Below are 19,560 nucleotides of genomic sequence, written 5' to 3'. Positions count from 1 at the left end.
TGGGGTACAGTGTTAAGGGCTGATAGATGAGGGATCTCCTAATGAAGGTAGATTACAGGGCAAGTGTTGTAGCAGACATCATGCTGTTTGACAATGTCAAACAGCATGATGTTTGACAATGTCACACAGCCTGTTTAACAGTCACTGCTACACAGGTATAAGCAGCGTAATACTGTTTGCTATAAGTCAAGTATGTGCGCAATTCATATGCTGAGTCAAACTCATGTACACTGTTGAGGCTGTATCACATTCAAGAAAAGGTTGTAATTGAGGTGGCCAAATGAGGGCATGCTTTCTATCCAACCTCAACCTGGCAGGCAAGAGACACGTACAGGAAGTGGGTGGAGGTTTTTTTTTTTTTTTAATCTAAGTGATACCATGCACAGGATGGAGGAAAGGACTTGATTATTTCCCTATGAAGTTAGTGGAGGTTAACTGTTCAGATATTTATTAACCAGGATAAACTTGAATCCCACACCTTATCATAAGATGTTAGTAGATGGTGAGGTGTTTCCATAAACCCACTCTAAAGAAGAGTGGGTTTATGGAAACACCTCACCGACGATTAGTTTTTTGTATGTTTTTGTTTTTTTCCCCAGCTATACTAGCTGGGAAAAAAAACAAAGTTGGCAGAGTATTGTATAAGAGGTCTAGGAACATATAGGAGCATTTACTAGCATGCATATTGTAAGCTGATCATTAGGCAGTAGATAACTCAATTGGTATAACACAACTTCTGTTGATGTACTTCCACCTCTCTTAGCCAATTTAAATTGGGAAGCAGTCTTCTGACAGAAGAATATTAAAGAATTCTGAATAAATCTTGATGTCAAGAAAGCTCCAGGTCCTGAAGGCATTTTTCCACTTGTTCTGAACTTTCTCCTTATGTCTCTCTTCTGGCATATTTTGCCAGTTTTTAAAAAGGGTGGCAAACCCCTCTTCAATTATTGAGACAATAATTGCCTCATTACACTTAATCTCTGCTCTTTTCAAAAGGAATAGAGACATTCACAAACAAAAAAAAAAATGGTTACAGGATGTACATGTATAAGTTGAACATTATATTAAAACTGCACAGAGTTAAATATTTTCTCATTTCATACCATGGCATGGCATGGACAGGTTGAAAACCAGTTATGAGATTAAGCCTGTAATTGAACATTGGCAGTCTAGTCTGCGCAGGAAGCGAAAAGAGGAAGTTATATCTTGGCTCTACATAGGACACTGTCACTTGAAACATTCACAATTACTACACATAGGATGATTGCCTGCTGATGGCAGATGATCATCCCATGTTTAGTAATTGTGACATTTTATCAATCCGCCATATTTTAACTGAATGTCCGTGTTTTAATCATGATAGTCGTTTATGTTTTAGCCATCTGTCTGAGCCTAATACACTCGGACTGATTTTATCAGACAGTGACGTGTCAGCTATATTTAACTTTATCTAGAATCTTTTATTGTTTTATACCTTTTAATTGTTTTAATATGTATACTCTTTTAACAATAATGTAGTTATTATAATATTATATTTTTACATTTTTCCACCTCTTTTGACTTGGTGCATTATAGCCACAGATGCTAATGTGCCATAAAACTCTTAAGAAAGCAAGCAAACAAACTGATATATATATATTTTTTTATTCAATATTAGAATATCTGCGGTGAATATTTCACAAAAACTACTTTCTGAGAAGTATAAAAGTATTAATATAAAAGTAACCTTTCCCTCAGCCCCTTTGCTGCTAACCAAGATGTCAGTCTTGGGTAATAAAATGATTAAAAATGCAATTTGATAATTTTTTACATGTATAACTATATCGGCCTTTAAAAAAATTACAATTATTGCACAAAAATTACCAGGACCTAGAAACTGCTATGTAAAGTTATCCATAAGCAAAAACGCCAACTTTGTTGAAGTCTGACCCTGAGATTTGTTGATTGTGATGGCAAAAAGCTAAAATTCTTCTCTTCAAACTAAATGATAAGTTAGTTTCATTGTGAACCAGATCATCATTTCTCAGGATTTGAAAATAAGTTGGAAACTTTTTTTTGGATTTTATTATTTTTTTTTATTTCGAGAAATAAAACCTATTGCAAAAGGAATCAAGTCAAAAGCTTGTTTAGTCTTTCAGTTATTCAAGTTCCAAGAGTCATTGGCAGAGGGGCACAAGCAATTTATTATTAGAAATTCTCCCTAATACATCCTTTCTGTTGGTTTTAAATTGGTGAAATTATCTTGCTTGTAAAATCCAAGTTTGCAACTACAGTAATTGCTTTCAGTTTTTCATTTTTCAAATGAATTCAGTCTTGCCTGTAACACTGATTGCAAGCTTTAGCTTGCTACAATTGATGGAATTGCCAGCTGTCTTAAAGCTATTCACAAATTTAGCCACACCTTTGATTTTTAATATTTAAATTATCATTGGTTAAAGCATTATTAGGTACTTTTTTAGGCAAAATAGCTTTATTAAAATTTGTTCCTGGCCTTAAACCATAGTTTTTAAACAGCATTCATTTTGTATTGCTGAGTGCAATATACATTCATTTTTCAACAAATCATGTTTTCAAATTACTTTTCAACAAGTCATAAGTCACATTTTTCCTTAATGCTATCCAAAAATCTGTACCTATCATTGTTACTATCCTTGCATTTGTTTTTTTCTCTTCCAAAATTAGAATAGTTTTTATACTGGACTTAAAAGCATGCTCTTCATTTGCAAATTATAAAGATAGAAATGGTTTGTTGTGAACTCTAAAGTTCCAGCAGTCTGAGTTTTATTTACCACACCAGTAACTTGGGCCAGCACTGAATATATCTGTATGGCATATTATACTTTGGCTCTACATGCCTGTTTTCTGAAAATTTGCTTTTTTTCCTCACCAAGGAGCATTTGCCAGATCAAAAGCCATAAATTGAGAAGGGTATATAATAGAGTGAACAACACTTGCACAACACAACAAATTTCAAGAAATAAAGTGAGAAATTAAATCATAATGAAATAACATTTTCAGTTTAACAAAAAAAAGTTACTTTTCATTAAAAAAAAAAAGTCTAAAAGGTGCCACAACTGGGTGTTTTTAAATGATGTCAAAGGGTAACACTAAACTTTTGCCAACTGAATGAATGAAATTTTTACACTTGGAAATTCAACTTTGAATGCAAGCCAGGTTTTGAAGGAAGAGATTTTATTTTGTAAAATTTTTTTTTCTCATATTTAGTTTTTCAGGCCTGACAAGATTTAACTGTGAAATAACTGACATGGGAGATTGCTTATTAACAATAGTCTCTAATATTCTAGATATGTCATTCACAGAAAGATGTTAGAAATGAAAAAAAATCAAATGCAGACATGTTCAGTTGCCAATATGTCTTAGCACTAAATAGGTTCAAAAGCTTCCTGCCTTGGGACAGCAGGTACTCAGCTACTCAATTTTACATGTATACCAAAATTTTACAACCAACCATATTTCAGTCCAGCCTTCTTGAATAAAAAAATTTACAGGGCAGTTCTAGAAGAATGCCAAATTTTGGTCATTTCGGACCCTTACACACAAGTGCTCAGGTGCTCTGAACCAATGCTAAAAGGTCCACCATGACTTCGGGAACTACAACCTTGATAAACCAGTTTTGCTAGTGTACAGTGCAGAGGTAGTAGATATGTTTACATTTAACCTCTCAATGATGTGCACATTGATAACATGCATACCAGAGGTCCCCCCAATTAATTTCCTTTACAGTACAGTCAGTTCTGCTATAACGTGCATTTTCGTAATGTGAATTTGCCCAACGCAACTGAAACGTTAGGGAACATTGCGAGTACAATGCAATTTTTGCGTTGGCTCATGAGTGATTTCATCTGCGAATAACACTAGGTAAACACAAAACACACCATTAAGCTGAACATGGTGACGTGTGCAGCAATACATACACGTTTACGAAGCTTTAAAAATGTCAAACGTCAAATGTGTCAGAGCTATATTTCCCATTGATTGTAGTTGTATTGGTTGGAGGCACACTGTTGTCATTCGCTGTATTCACAAGATACACGTTATATTGTAAGCCAACTCATGTCTTCAGTAGCTCACATTTTTCTGTTCGAACAGAAATTTTGTGAAACATGATAGCATGAGCAGAGGAGCACATTTCTGGAAGTCACTACCATAAAACAAAAACAATTTGCAGTTTCCAGTTTATTGGGCTTTTCAGTAGTTCAATATTTCGAGGGTACAGCTCTAAAGCGGTGTTCGCAGGGCGGCCGCTAGTTAGTACACCGGACCAAACCTATTGGTAACACTCTAGGAGGCTTCCGGATCAGCTAGTGTATAATCTTGCTACCTTTACTCTGCCAGATAGTGACGGGAGGGAGTCCGAGTAGTGTGTATGCGGGGAGCATTGTCGAGGCCACGTTATGTCAAGGATTTGGGTATATTCTTACCACATGTACGCCATATCCAAAAATTTCATTACTTCATACAGCATATCCCACCCACTTTTTCTTACTATTGAATTGTCAAACTAATAGAGCAAGCTTATCTGCGAAAAGATCCAAACCTCCCAAGGACTTCCCAATTCATTTCACAAATATATGTGGTCTCAATTATAATCTCAACGATGTCCATTTCCACTTGCAGTCTGCCAAACCCCATGTACTTTTTCTGACAGAATCTCAGTTATCGGTTGATTCAACTACTGCTCATCTCAGATGCCCAAATTATTCGCTGTATGATTCCTTTTGCCTCAAAGGTGGTACTGTGCATATGTCTGTTCTGATATTCCCTGTCAGAGACTTGGCAATTTGGAATCTCCTCTCTTTGATCTTCTCTGGCTTAAAATCTCTCTATCTCATTGTGTCAAATTCATCTGTTGTCTCTATCGTTCTCCTAACTCCACTAATCACTTGGAGCTCTTTGACTTCCTCTCTTTGCAACTTGACTTTCTCCAGTCCAACTTTCCTAACAGTGAGGTAATTTTCCTTGGTGATTTTAATATTCACAACTCCAGCTGGCTTCCGTTTTCTAGTCACACCGATCCAGCAGGTCGAGATGCTGAGGCTTTTGCAATTACTAATGACCTAGCACAGATTGTTCATTTACCTACAAGAATACCGGACAATCCTAATCATACAGCCAATACGCGTGATATTTTTCTCACAAACAACCCTAAGTACACGGTCGAAGTGAGAGGTGCTTTAGGTACTTCAGATCACAACTTGGTGATTGTCTCTTCTCCAATGGAACCTTTATCTCATGGCTATTCCCAACCTCGTGTTGTTTGGCATTACAAGAATGCAAAATGGGATGACCCGAGAGACTTCTTTTCTTCTTTTCCTTGGTCAGATTACTGTTTCAAATTACTGTTTGACCAGATCATGTCAGTGAAATTATTCTTGCAGGAATGGAATCCTTTATCCCACACTCCACTTTAAAATCTCGTCCTTTATCTAAAATTTGGTTTTCCAATAAACGTGGTAAGGCCCTCCAAGAGAAGAATGTTGCATATTGTAATTGGCTTGTTTTAGCACTAGTAGAGGCAATTGATGCAAGAAAGCAAGCTTATGCAGCATCAGCCAAAAAAAAAAAAAATAAATAAATAAAAAATAACCACTTCCACTTCACCCCTCTGTTCGTTCAAAATACCTGTCCAGCTGAGCCATAAACTTATTTAGGCTATCAACTTCCACAACAAAGGTGAAACCCTGTTCCACCAATCAACTACCCGCTGGCTAAAGGCAAACTTCCGCACATCTATCCTACAACTGTCTTTCCTTAGTTTAAATTTATGCCCTCAAAGGTGATTATTCTGAGCAAGAGGAAGAATCCCATCAGCATTGAGCATGCTCAAACCATTCAAGGCTTTATACACCTCTATCAGATCACCTCGCTGGTGCCTAGTCCCAAGACACCATAATTTGCAAAACTTAAGCCTTTCTTCGTAAGAGCACCCCTTTGTTCCATTCACTAATCTTGTTGCCCTTCTCTGTACTCATTCCAGCATCTCTACATCCTTCTTGAAATGAGGCCTCGTTAACCTGTATACAGTACTCTAGGTGTGGCCTGACCATTGCCTTATACAAGGAAATAATCACCTCCTTATCCCTGCTAGAAAAATTCCTATATATCATCGACAATACACCATGAGCTACTCTTGCATCCCATCTGCACAGCTCAGAAAACTTCATATCTGCCTGCACAACCACCTCCAGGTCCCTTTCATTCTCTACCACTGTCAGTGTAGTACCACAGAGTTGATACGTTGCTCTGGGGTTGCTGTTTCCCATATGTAATACTTTACATTTGTCAATGTTAAACTTCATTTGCCACCTCTCAGCCCATCTGCTCAACCTTTCCAGATCCTGTTGCAGTAGCATAGTGTCAGTAGTGTCCTTGACAACCCTGCCAACCTTTGTATCGTCTGCAAACTTGGACATTAAGCTTGATATACCATCATCAATATCATTTATAAATACAGAAAACAATAATGGACCCAATACTGAACCCTGAGGGACTCCACTAATAACATTAGTCCACGATGAGCAGTGTCCATTGATTACCACTCTGTCTTCTCCCCCTCAACCACCCTTTTATCCATAGCAGCAATTTGCCTCCAATGCCACACTGCTCCAATTTGTGCAGCAGTCTTCCATGTGCAACAGTATCAAAAGCCTTTCTAAGATCCAAGTATATAATATCAAAGTTATTCCCTGCATCCAGTTCTTTTGTGACTGCATCATAGTATTCAATCAAATTGGTCAGGCAAGACTTCCCCTTAACAAAACCATGCTGTGTCAGAGCTATAACTGAAGTCTTGTCTAGATGATCCTGCAGTGCTTCTTTAACCAGTGCCACCATTAATTTTCCAGGAACAGAAGTTAAACTAACAGGTCTATAATTACTTGTGTCGCCCTTTGACCCGCCTTTGTGAATCAGGGTCACATTTGCACATCTCCAGTTCATGGGTACTTCCCCTGAGTCCAAGGAAGCTCTCATAATTATGGCTAAGGGTTTGCTTACTTCCTTTGCTGCCTCCTTTAATATAACTGGATAGATCCCATCCACCCCAGGTGCCTTTCTCGTATTTATCTTCAACAATTTCTCCTCCACTTTACTCTGTTATTACAAGATTCTCTAGCTTACTGCCAGAGTTGAATAAACCTCTGGCATTCCCCCCTCGCTGAATAACTCCTCATGTGTGAATGTCAATGCAAAATATTCATTCAGTTTGTTAGCTACCTGAGCAGGATCATCAACAGTTGACCCATGGATATCAAGTGGACCAATCTGATTCATCCCCTTCCTTCTAGAGTTTACATAAGTAAAGAACATTTTGCTGGTTTTCTTTGCATCCCTTGCCAAGGATTTCTCGTAATCTGCCTTCGCTTGCCTAACCTCCTTTGTAACTTGGTTACAGATCAACTTGTATCTTTCATAGGCTTCTGTGTCATGTGTTAATTTGTATGTATCCCATGCATTTTTCTTCTCTGCCATATGTCTCATTAGTTCATCTAACATCCACTTAGGCCTAAACCTTGAACAATATTTCTTATTTGGTATGTAAAGCCTAGTAGCTTCCAAGATAAGTTCTTTGAATGCTTCCCATTTTGAATTTGCTGTTGGTAACATCATCAGTTGGTCCCACTATATAGAATTTACATACTGTCTCAGTCCATCGTAGTCGCCTTTACGAAAGCAATAACCCTTCCCTTTACCCCTAATGGTAGTTACCTCTTTGAGTAAATCCCACTTCAGCACACTGTGATCACTGCCACCTAGTGGTTCATTTACCTGCAGATTCTTAATGCATGAAGAATCACTTCATGCATTATCACTACTGATAATGAAATCAAGAGTATTACTCCCTCTAGTTGCCTCCCGAACATGCTGATGTAGAAAACAATCATCCAATAAATCCACAAAAGCCTTGCTAGTGTGTGAGTGACCAGCCCCCAAATTCCAGTCAATATCTGGGAAATTAAAATCCCCCATTATAAGACTCTCTGATTTACTGGCCCACTATTTCCTTGTACAGTTTCTTATTATACTCATCAGAGTCTTTAGGCCTATAGCACACTCCTACTCTCAATTTTGATCTCGAAATGCTTATGTCACACCAAACTGACTCAACACTGCACTGTCCAGCAATGTTGACTGGCTTCACTTCCTTGGATTTTATGTATTTCTTAACTAATAGTATAACCCTTCCTCCCTTCCTATCCTGTCTATCCTTTCTGTAGACACTGTACTCCCCAAATTCCAGTTCTGCATTCCTTATATCCGTGTGACCTACGTCTCTGAAATCTCCACAATATCTGCCTTTGATGTTTTGAGCAATACCTCAAATTCAACAAATTTATTTATTAAATTCCTAGCATTGGTGTACACTCAAGTATACATGCACCTGTTCTTTTTCTTGGCTACCCTAACACAACCTATGTGTTTATTTGTACCCCAATGATTCCCAGCACTCTCTGAAATATCCTGCATTTTATTTTCCAGGCTGCTGCTCATTCGAATAGAAGCAGTGCAAGAATCACTTTCACCTCTGCCAGTGGCTACTGTTAATCTATTAGTCCTTGTATCCCCCCCCCCAGTCTAGCAGTTTTCCGACCCACCTAACACTGCCTCGATAGCATCAGCAAACATTCTTGCACCCTTTCTATTTTAAGTGTATCCCATCCCTGTAGAAGCAGTCTCTCCTGTTAACAAGTACAGACCAGGCTGAAAAAAATTCTACCCATTGTGCAAGGCTCAATCTTTCCAGGGCCCTCATCATATACTCCCTCCTATCGTGTCTGGGCAGAATTGCAGACACTCAAATTCAACCCTAATTCACTGCTTTTTTTCAACAGTGACCTGTACTTGTTAAGTAATTCTGTCGGTCTCCTACTCTTGATATCATTAGTGCCAACGTGTACAACTATATCACCTTTTGTGCCCTTAAAAGATGATATCTGCTCTACAACGTCATCAACCTTTGCCCCTGGCAGACATACTCTGGTCCTGTTCCACCTATCCTTTTTACAAAGCATGTTTCCCATTTCCCTGACAATAGTTACCAACAACTATTAGTTCCTTTGGGACCAGCGCATTCTGCCTTGGGGGCTGCCGCTGTGTTGCGTGATGACCAAGTGCAAGCTCTGGCATTTGTGTGGGCAGCTGAGAGCTTGATGGGCCCCTCACTTTTAATTCTTCGAGGGCATCCACCCTGTCCTTCAAACTCTAAATTCTAATTCTGTTTCTAATTCTTCAGTTTCATTTTCTGCCTACACCAAAGCTTGCAACAATTGTAAAGCAGTTATTAATCAGTCCAAACTAGAGTTTGAACAGGCTAAGAGTAGAAAACTTGCTTCTTGCCCTAATGGTAGCCGAGCATTCTGGTCTCTTGCCAAAGCTATTGGCTGCAACTTTTGCCCATCTCTGCTCCCACCTCTGTCCAAACCAGATGGTTCTGTTGTCACTTCAGCCAACGATAAAGCTGACCTGCTAGCATCCCATTTTTCTTCCAGCTCATGTATTAATGATCTTGGTAAAACACCTCCCACCATTCCCATTACGCTCCATTCAATACCTCCTGTGGTCTTCCGTCAAAAGGATTTTGATGAATCTTGATGCTAAGAAAGCTCCAGGTCCTGATGGTATTTCTGCACTTGTTTTCAAAACCTGTGCTCCTGAACTTACTCCTATTCTTTGCCGCCTTTTTTCACTTTCTTATTTCAAAGGTGTTTTTCCTTCAGCTTGGAAATTTGCTCATATCCAGCCAGTTCCTAAAAAGGGTGACAAATCCCTCCCATCCAATTATCGTCCCATTGCAATTACTTCTACTCTTTCTAAAGTAATGGAGAAATCAATTAACTGCCAACTCTTAAACTACCTAGAAACCTTCCATCTGATCAACGATCGCCAGTATGGATTCAGCCAGTGTCGATCCACTGGTGATATTCTGTCTTATGTTACCCATTTATGGACTAATTCAATGGAAAGGTTCGGTAAAACACAAGTAGTTGCTCTTGACATCTCAAAGGGGCCCCGAGTGCCAAGCGATATTAGTGACCACAGTGCCTTTTCATAGTGATTATCTGATACGCTTTACTGTAAATACGTTTCTCCTGAGTTTCGCAAGTCCGTTAACTCTTGAGCATTATAATTAAATAGATCTTTCAATTTATATAACCCAGAAAGGAAAGCACCTTTCTTTAACCCCCTTTTTTATCTTTCGTTAATACTAACCTTCTCTTCGCTTGGGTCACTAGGCGGCACCGCTCTTGCCTCCACGTGGCGGGGCTGGTAACCTGGGAGAAAAAGGAAATCTCCCGGGGCCAAAAAGAGCACGTCATGAGTAAATCAAACTCAGACTTACCTGGGCTGCCAGATGCACCCCAGTCAACAAAAAAGAAAGATAGTTCTGTTGCAGGAACTTCAAAACGGCAGAAAACTGACTCTGACATCTACCCTACTCCAGCTTTCCTGATCATGCACTCAACTGGTGAAAATGCAATTGGCAAAATCTCGCCATTTAGGGTACAGAAGGAATTAGAAAGCAGAGCTGGAACTCCTGTCTGTAAAAAGACTTAGGTCAGGAGATATTCTGATCGAGACCTCTAATAGTAAACACTCAGAGCGACTCTTGAATATTAATCTCTTTGCTGGAATACCAGTTACTGTGACACCCCATAGATCACTGAACACACTCTAAAGGAGTGATCTCTGATTGGGATTTAATAGATGTATCTGAAGAGGAGATGCTTTAAGAACTTAAAGAAGAAGGCGTTATACAGGTCAAGAGAATTTCCACCAGAAAAGGAGTTCTGACTCCTACACGTAATCTCATTTTGACCTTCAATACACCACATCACCCAGCATCCATTAAGGCTGGATATCTGGTCTGTAATGTCAGACCTTATATTCCAAATCCCCTATGGTGTTTCCGATGCCAGAAGTACGGACATTCCCAGACAGCTTGCCGGGGAACTCCTGCTTGTGCAAAGTGCGGGTCAGTTGAACACAACTGCAAAGCCTGTACTGCACCCCAACCGATATGCCCAAACTGCAAAAAAGATCATCCCGCTTACGCTAGAATATGTGAACGCTGGAAAACTGAGAAACTTATTCAGATTTATAAAACCAATCATAATGTGTCCTATCAAGAAGCTAAGCGAAATATCTCACCACCAAACCTTGCAAATAGATCTACGTATGCTCAAATCACCAAAAAATTCCAATCAACCGCATCGCAAACTGAACTAACAGTACCCCCAAAAGAGTCTTTCTCGAACTATGTAAAAACACTGTTCAATGCATCTCAAACTCAGGCAGTCAATACGCCTGTTTCTATACCAATCGAAAATCCCCACTCCCCGGATGAAGGGCACAAAGAAAAACAAATCGTAACTTCTGCTCACCAACAGGAAATGGATACTAAGGAAATATCCACAGATGACCCCGTCCTACACATTTTTGTAGAAGAAGAAATGGAAACAGAAAGCCCCTACTTTCGAAAGAAAGATAAAAACAAGAGTGAAAAACAGAGAACCTCAGCACCAAGAAAATGATCGGAAAGTCTAACTAGAGATAAACAATGAACACAATAATTCAGTGGAATTGTCGTGGTTTCCGTGCCAATATTAATGACCTGTACGACCTTACCTATAAATATACACCAATATGTCTCTGCCTCCAAGAGACATATTTTAAACCTCAAGACACACCAAAACTGTCTTATTATAATATCTTTAGAAAAGATAGAACCGATCAAAATACTGCACATGGTGGTGTAGCTGTTATAACAAACCCATATGTTCCTGTCAAACAGGTCTTACTGAACTCTCCCCTTGAGGCAATAGCGGTCCATGTAGCTGCTGACATCCATATTACAATCTGCTCCTTATATATTCCACCAAGCTTTTCCATCCAACAAAATGATCTAAACAACCTCATAGCTCAACTCCCCACACCTTTCCTCATTCTGGGAGACTTAAATGGTCATCACACACTATGGGGTAACAACAATATCGACCAAAGAGGAAAACTAATTGAAAAATGTTTAGATGATAACAACCTTCTCCTTCTAAATGACGGGTCACCTACTTATGTTCACATTCCTTCTGGAACATATACTGCAATAGACCTGTCTGTCTGCTCTGCAACTTTGTATCCTACTCTAATGTGGATGGCAAACAATGATCCACTGCATAGTGATCACTTTCCCATTACAATTGAATTACTAAATAAACCCTCTTATCATCTTACTAGAATTCCTCGGTGGCTAATTGATAAAGAAGACTGGGAGATGTATAAAAAATTAGCTAAACTGGACCCTGAAATTATACAAAAATCCCCAAACAGGGAAGCGGTTGAGTATGTCACAAAAACTATACTACACGCAGCAGGACAAGCTATACCAAAATCCTCCTCAAAATTACCTGAACACCCAAAAATATGGTGGAATGACGAATGCCGTGCAGCAAAAAGAGACCAAAATAAAGCTTGGAATACTTTTAGGCACTATCCAACCACAGCTAATCTCATTCAGTTTAAACGCGTTAGAGCAAGAGCCAGGTATGTTAGATGCAGTAATAAAAAGGCCGCTTGGATTCGCTTCACTTCAACCATCAATCAAGCAACTCCCACACATAAAATTTGGAAAACAATCAGGAAAATGAGTGGTAAATATCAAACGACACCTCAGCCTATCGTGGAATGGAGAGGGCAGAACATTTCTGACCCTACCCAAATTGCCAATATACTAGGAGAAACTTTTGCCAAAACATCAGCAACAGAAAATTACATACCAGCCTTCAGAAGATTCAAAGCAAATTCAGAAAAACAAAAATTAAACTTTTCTTCAAAAGCAGAAGAACAATATAACTTACCATTCACTATCCACGAACTACATAGAGCCTTGTCAACATCTAGGCATAGCGCTGTAGGACCTGATAATATCCATTATTCGATGATACAGGAACTAAGTGCTGAATCACTGCAGTCACTTCTTGATCTGTTCAATAGGCTCTACCGGGAAGACATTCCCTGAACAATGGCACCACGCTACAATCCTTGCATTCCTTAAACCAGGAAAAGACCCGACAAACCCTACTAGCTATAGACCTATTGCCTTGACCAGTTGCCTTTGCAAAATTTTGGAAAAGATGGTGAACCGTCGACTGATATGGTACCTAGAAAATTTCAATCTCTTACATTCTGCACAATTCGGCATTCGACAGAACAGATCAACACTAGATATACTAGTAAAACTAGAGAATTCCATTCGGAATGCATTCCTTAGATCGGAACACCATGTAATGGTTTGCTTTGACATCAGCAAGGCCTATGACTCCACGTGGAAGTATGGAATACTCCGCGAATTACACCGCCATGGACTTCGGGGCCATCTCCCGATTTTCATACACAACTTCCTAGACAAGCGAACTTTCCAGGTTCGATTTAAAACTTCACTGTCGGAACTATTTTTTCAAGAAGGAGTTCCCCAGGGCTCTGTACTTAGTGCTACACTCTTTATAATTGCAATAAACACCATTGCTGAACAACTTCCAAACACTATCGATAAGGCACTGTTCGTAGATGACCTTAGTATTTCTTGCCATGCGAAAAACATGAATACGATCGAGAGACAGTTACAAGGGGCAATAAATAAGATCAGTACATGGGCACAAACGAATGGTTTTCAGCTTTGTTCTCAAAAAACGTTGTGCATCCATTTTTGCCAACAACGTAAATTGCACCCACACCCGGAACTACAACTGAAGGGACAACCAATAGCAGTTCAACCCAGCATCCGATTCTTAGGAATCACCTTAGATCATAAGCTTACATTCCTGGAACATATTAAAAGACTAAGAACATCCTGCCAACAAAAATTAAATATTATCTGGGTTCTCTCAGCAACAAAGTGGGGAGCTGATCGCCTTACCTTATTACGGCTATACAGATCTTTAATAAGATCAAAACTTGACTATGGGGCACCAGTGTATAGCTCAGCAAGGCCTAGTGTCCTTCGCTGGCTTGATCCTCTCCATCATAGTGCAATATGCATTGCTCTAGGAGCATATCGCACGTCTCCAACACATAGTCTATATGCCAAAGCTCACGAACCCCCTCTCTCTATCAGAAGGCAACAACTTATATTACGCTATGCATATAAAATAAGATCTATGCCTGAACATCCAAATTGGGAATTACTTTTCACCCCCCAACACAGCAGGTTATACCATAACCGCCCTACTGCTAACCGACCATTAGGTATAAGAATAAGACACCTTCTAGAAGAACTTAATCTGAGTTTTGATAATATCTCAAATACCCCTCCACTATTCCTTGCTCCGTGGAGCATTACTCCACCTTTATGTGATAAATACCTTAATAAATGGGATAAATCTGCACTACATAAAGAAAATTTCTTGCAATTTTATCTTGCAGTGGTGGAGCAGTTTCCAAACTTTGTTGTAGTTCATACAGATGGGTCAAAGAATGACACCCACGTTGGAATTGCCGCAGTTTTCCTGAACATAATATTGGCCTACCAACTGCCACATGAGTTCAGTTTATTTTCTGCCGAACTATTGGCAATTCAGGTTGCACTGAAGCATATCGAGACCTCCAATATTGAAAACAGTATAATTTTCTCTGATTCTCTAAGTGCACTTCAAGCCCTGAAAAACACCATGAACATCACCCACCCAGTCGTAAAAGAAATAACAAACTCTTTATATACCTTATCTGAGCTTGGAAAAACCATACATTTCCGTTGGGTCCCAGGACATATGGGAATTCCAGGAAATGAATTAGCGGACAATGCCGCAAAAGCGGCCGACTTACCACCCTGATGTACAGTGGAGAGTTCCACATCAAGATTATAGACGAATAATACATGAAAAATGCATGTACCAGTGGCAATCAACGTGGCAAAACCAACTTGAAAATAAGCTTCGAAGTATCAAGCCAAATCTTGAGCAATGGCCTTCAAGTCTCAGTGCAATTCGACAACAGGAGGTAATACTAGCTCGTCTCCGTATAGATCACACTAATATTACTCATGGTTACCTTTTAAGAGGGGAGATTCAACCCCAGTGTGATCACTGTAAAACAGTGCTTTCAGTGAAACATATCCTTGTGGAATGCACAAAATTTGCAATAGAACGCCAGAATCACTTCAATCCAGCCTCAACTGAAGAACCACTAACGCTTAGTTCACTTTTGGGCAATAAAACAGATGTCTCAAAGATTTTTACCTTTCTCAAAGCAATCAATGTATACCACCTCCTTTAGCTAGTCAACAATCAGTTTCCTGACTCTCGATCCATAAAGAAATAGCATAAATACTAACCTATGTATGGCGCATTATGGCCATAGATGCCCATGCGCCAAAAAAATCCCCAAACAAACATCTCAAAGGATTTTGATCGTGTTTGGCATAAAGGTCTTCTAAACAAGCTTCCATCTTATGGTTTGCCAACTGTTTTTAGTAATTGGTTATCCAGTTTTCTCTCTGATTGCTCACTGAGGGTGATGGTAGATGGCTCTCTGTCTTCTAACTTTTCCACTAATGCTGGTGTCCCCTAAGGTTCAGTTCTTTCCCCCACTCTTTTCCTCTTGTATATCAATGACCTTCTTCCATTGACTGAAAATCCTGTCCATACTTTTGCCGATGATAGCACATTGCATTCAACTTTCCATTTTGAGAAACCTTGTCCTGCTCAATCAGCTTCAACTTCTCGAAAATCTGCTACCAATTCCCTAAATGCCGATCTTCAGGTAATTCTCCAGTGGGGCAAAGACAACTTAATTAATTTCAACCTTACTAAAACTCAGTCTTGTCTTATATCTCGCAAAAAGGATTCTTCTGCTCCTATGCTTATCTTTATTGCCACTCCGATTTCTAGGCAAAATGATATATCTCTTTTGGGGATTACCCTGACTTCTAATCTCTCTTGGCACAAGCACATTACAAATATTGCTTCCTCTGCATCTAAAAAACTTGGTTTTCTCTTTTGCTCTCTGCGTTACTTTTCTTCCAAACAGCTGCTCACTCTGTATAAATCGCAAATCCGCCCTGCCATGGAATATTGTTCCCTCAACTGGGGTGGCACCCCAAAACCTCTCTCTCAGGCTTCTTGATTCCATTCAGAAGAGGGCAGTTAGGTTAATGATTCATGTCTAACAGCATCTCTCCGCTCGCTTTCTCATAGATGCACTGTTTCTGCTGCATGCCTCTTCTACAGATACTTCCATGGGCACTGTTCTTCTGAATTGGCTTCTATAATTCCCGCTCTCTTTCAAAACAGTCCCAACACGTGCCGCCACCAGCCAACATCCATTTACTGTCCAACTTCAAACCCACAGAACCAACTTTTCATGTTCCTCATTTATTCATTGAACTGCCGTTTTCTGGAACAACCTTCCTTCATATGTATTTCCTGAAAATTACAATCTACAGAAGTTCAAGTCCAATGTCAACAAATATCTTCTTGTCTTCTCAACCTCCAACCCAAGCACTGTACTAAGTACTATAGGTTCTAATACCTCTTGTGTTTGGGGTTCACATAAAAAAAAAAAAAAAAAATCTAATTATAAACAAGGAGTAAACTCGAGCATTTGCGATAATACCAATGGCTGGAATTCTGTGTGTTTTTATGTTATTTTGGTGAAATGTTTCCCATTCCATGAAATCTTCATCCATATAAAAAACATAAATAAATTTTCAGAATGTTCTCTTTGTTCCTATTTTTTAAGCTTTGTAAACTTGTCTGACTTGTGCAATATGTGCATCCTGTATTTGTCGTTATTGATTGTTTATCTTTTTACTATTTTAAATTCTACAATCCAAAAAAAAAAAAAAAAAAAATCAGTGAACAGAAATATCAACGAAATTTCATATCTTGTCAAGGTAAAGTGCTATATTTACTGTAATATTTATTTATTAGAAATTTAAGATGTTTAAACCTGTGTTAGCAATTTTATTGGGTTTCTAACTGTTTTTAGTGCTTTACTTACCACACTGAATATTTTTTGAGTGCCCTGTTTTATTATCCCTATTTTTCCCATAAGCTCTGTTTTAATGTGCGAGATACTGTAACATGGAGATTTTTAGGAACACATGTACCGCATTATAGCAGAACTGATTGTATATATTACACATATCACTGAGTATGTAAACTAACTCATTGCAGTCTAGATTCTTTCTTGGCATGCGCCTCCGTAGCCAGGTGGGAAGGAGCAGCAGTGCGTAGCACACGCTTCTTGATTAGACCGGGGTTCGAGCCCGTCACCACCAAATACGGAGGATGCGGAAAGGTTAAGGAATGACCACCGCATATCCTGGAGCAATATGGCCTTAGTTGCTAATGCTCCTAAAAACCAAACAACAACAACAACTTTCTTGGCATAAAATTTAATAAGCTGTCAAGAAAATATTATGATGTCATTTCTTTTACAAAATTCAAAAGTGCATTCAGTATAATGTATTTAGTGTTGTATTTTTTTTTTTTTTTTTTTTGTTACATGTCAAAAAGGGAAAAATAAAATGCTACTCTTTAAGCAAATTATTCACTTAGGTTCAGATCAATGATAGTCTATGTAAGAGCATCAGTCTGGGTGCAGATTATGGTTTGTCAATTAGTGACTCCTGACATAGTGTTGCATGTTGATGTGCCACCTATCTGTAGATTTTGTTTCTAACATTTTACACTTTTCTTCAATATATTTTGGACTTGTTTTCATAACACTTTGCAGATTATTGTTTTGTTACAGAGTAGTAGAATTAAAATTAACATTAAAATTAACATTTTGCGCTATGTCTAAGCATTTTAATATGTGCTAAAAGTCAATGTGTGCATGTATATCTTGTTTCGTCGCCTTGTTTTTAATGTTTTTCTTATTCTCTTGTCATTGGAAAAAAAATGGAAAAATTTTTTTCATATTTTATTGGAATAATTATTTCCCTTAATACAATATTTATTTTATTATTATTATTATTAATATCCATATGATGCAAAGAAGCCTGAGGCTTATGCTGCACCAGGGAAAAAAAAAAAAAAAAAAAAAAGTTCCCGAGTAACCCTGAGAGAGAGAGAGAGAGAGAGAGAGAGAGAGAGAGAGAGAGTCAAAAGTAGAAGGGAATCACCAAGAAAGAGAAGAATGATGATATCCAGCTCAGGACTCTGGGTGTGCCAAGCCCATACTCACCAGATGTGAGCCCCCGGGGATTTTTAGAACCTTACTCTTGCCAAACAGTACTAGTCAAGAATGTATCCTTCATAGGTGGCAAGGGATTCCTTGGTGACCCTGAAGGATATCTCAATTGAATTTGTGGAAAGACCCAATTTTCTGATTTTGATAATCTTAATAAACTTTCAGTAAATCTTTGAGAAAGCAAATGTAAGGCTTTTAATAGCAGAGATACTGTCATTTTCATGAATTAAATGAGCAGATAAAGCTAATCTTAAAGTCAACCTATAGCAACTAAAACTGTTAGTGAGTCCTGTACAGAGTCACATATACGTATATCTTGAAACAGTTTTATTTGTTTTGACTTGATTCTGATTTATTTCCTCAAATTGTTTTCAGACTAATACTTTATTTCATATTTGAGTTTTCATTCCTTTCCTTACTATGTTAGATACTGTTTTAATTGTACACAGTCATTGTTATAGAGCAATAGATTAATTTAGTGGTCAATAACATTAGTTTAATAAATATATATATCTCAAAACAGTTGACCCATTTTATATATAAAACATTGCATATATTTTTGTAATACATGTTAAATGTACTTTTAAAGAATACTTTCACTAAAAATGTATTCTGCACAAAACCTAAATTAGGATGGAAATGAATATTCTGAAATAGCAAAATTAAATTCTCTGTTCAAAAAAAAAAAAAGTATGGTTCTTGCATTTTTAAATAACTGTCATAATTCTGTATTCATATAATTATCATTAATACTGTTTTTCTTTTTCAGAAAGCATGCCTTGTCTTATTTGCCACATGTTCTGTTGGTTATACTAATTTGGAAGTTTTTTCTTTCTCAATTCATTGGTAGTGCAGAGCTAGAATTTCTGTTTGTTGTCATACAACAGAAACTGAGAAGTCTGTGGTCAATTGTATGATATTTTGTGTATCACTATTTAATGAGTTGCTGCTTAGTTGAAAAAATCTGGAATACTTTACATGAAGAACAGTATTAGCATGTTACCTTCAAATGAAGGTAGTGCACTAATACACAAAATAATCTATACATAATCTGTCATCTTTCTGAACCCCCAAAATTGTTTGGAAAGATAACATCTGGGGAATATAGAAATTGATTTAGAAGTGAAGAAACAACTTAGACCAGTGTAATTTAAATTGTTTTTCAAAAATCATAGATTAATATTATTATTCCCTTTTTACTACTTGTAAAGTAAACCAAATATAAGTTCTGCTACTGATTGTATTTATTTATATTCTGTCAAAAGCTGTAAAATGGAAAAAAAAAAAAATTAAAAAAAGTTTGAACGTTGTTTTCAGCTTTTCATTTTATACAAGAAGATCAAAATAATTTTT

General features: G+C 38.0%; 1 protein-coding gene across 2 annotated transcripts in view; it reads left to right on the top strand.

Annotated features, from left to right (window-relative positions):
* Positions 1 to 19,347, top strand: part of LOC150077386 (fatty acyl-CoA reductase 1-like) — a 292,403-nt gene extending 273,056 nt beyond the window's left edge. For both annotated transcript variants that reach the window (XM_090386667.1, XM_090386666.1), the window contains exon 14: positions 18,977 to 19,347. In XM_090386667.1, the coding sequence (XP_090242793.1) occupies positions 18,977 to 19,124 (148 nt within the window). In that variant the 3' untranslated portion in view covers positions 19,125 to 19,347. The remainder of the gene's footprint in view (positions 1 to 18,976) is intronic.
* The last annotated feature ends 213 nt before the right edge of the window (positions 19,348 to 19,560 follow it).

The sequence above is a fragment of the Mastigoproctus giganteus genome, chromosome 12 (genome assembly GCF_048544385.1).
Source record: "Mastigoproctus giganteus isolate SK-2022 chromosome 12, ASM4854438v1, whole genome shotgun sequence".
In the NCBI taxonomy this organism is placed as follows: Eukaryota; Metazoa; Arthropoda; class Arachnida; order Uropygi; family Thelyphonidae; genus Mastigoproctus; species Mastigoproctus giganteus.
The sequence above is the reverse complement of the archived record's forward strand: the minus strand, read 5'-3'. Positions and strand labels throughout refer to the sequence as shown.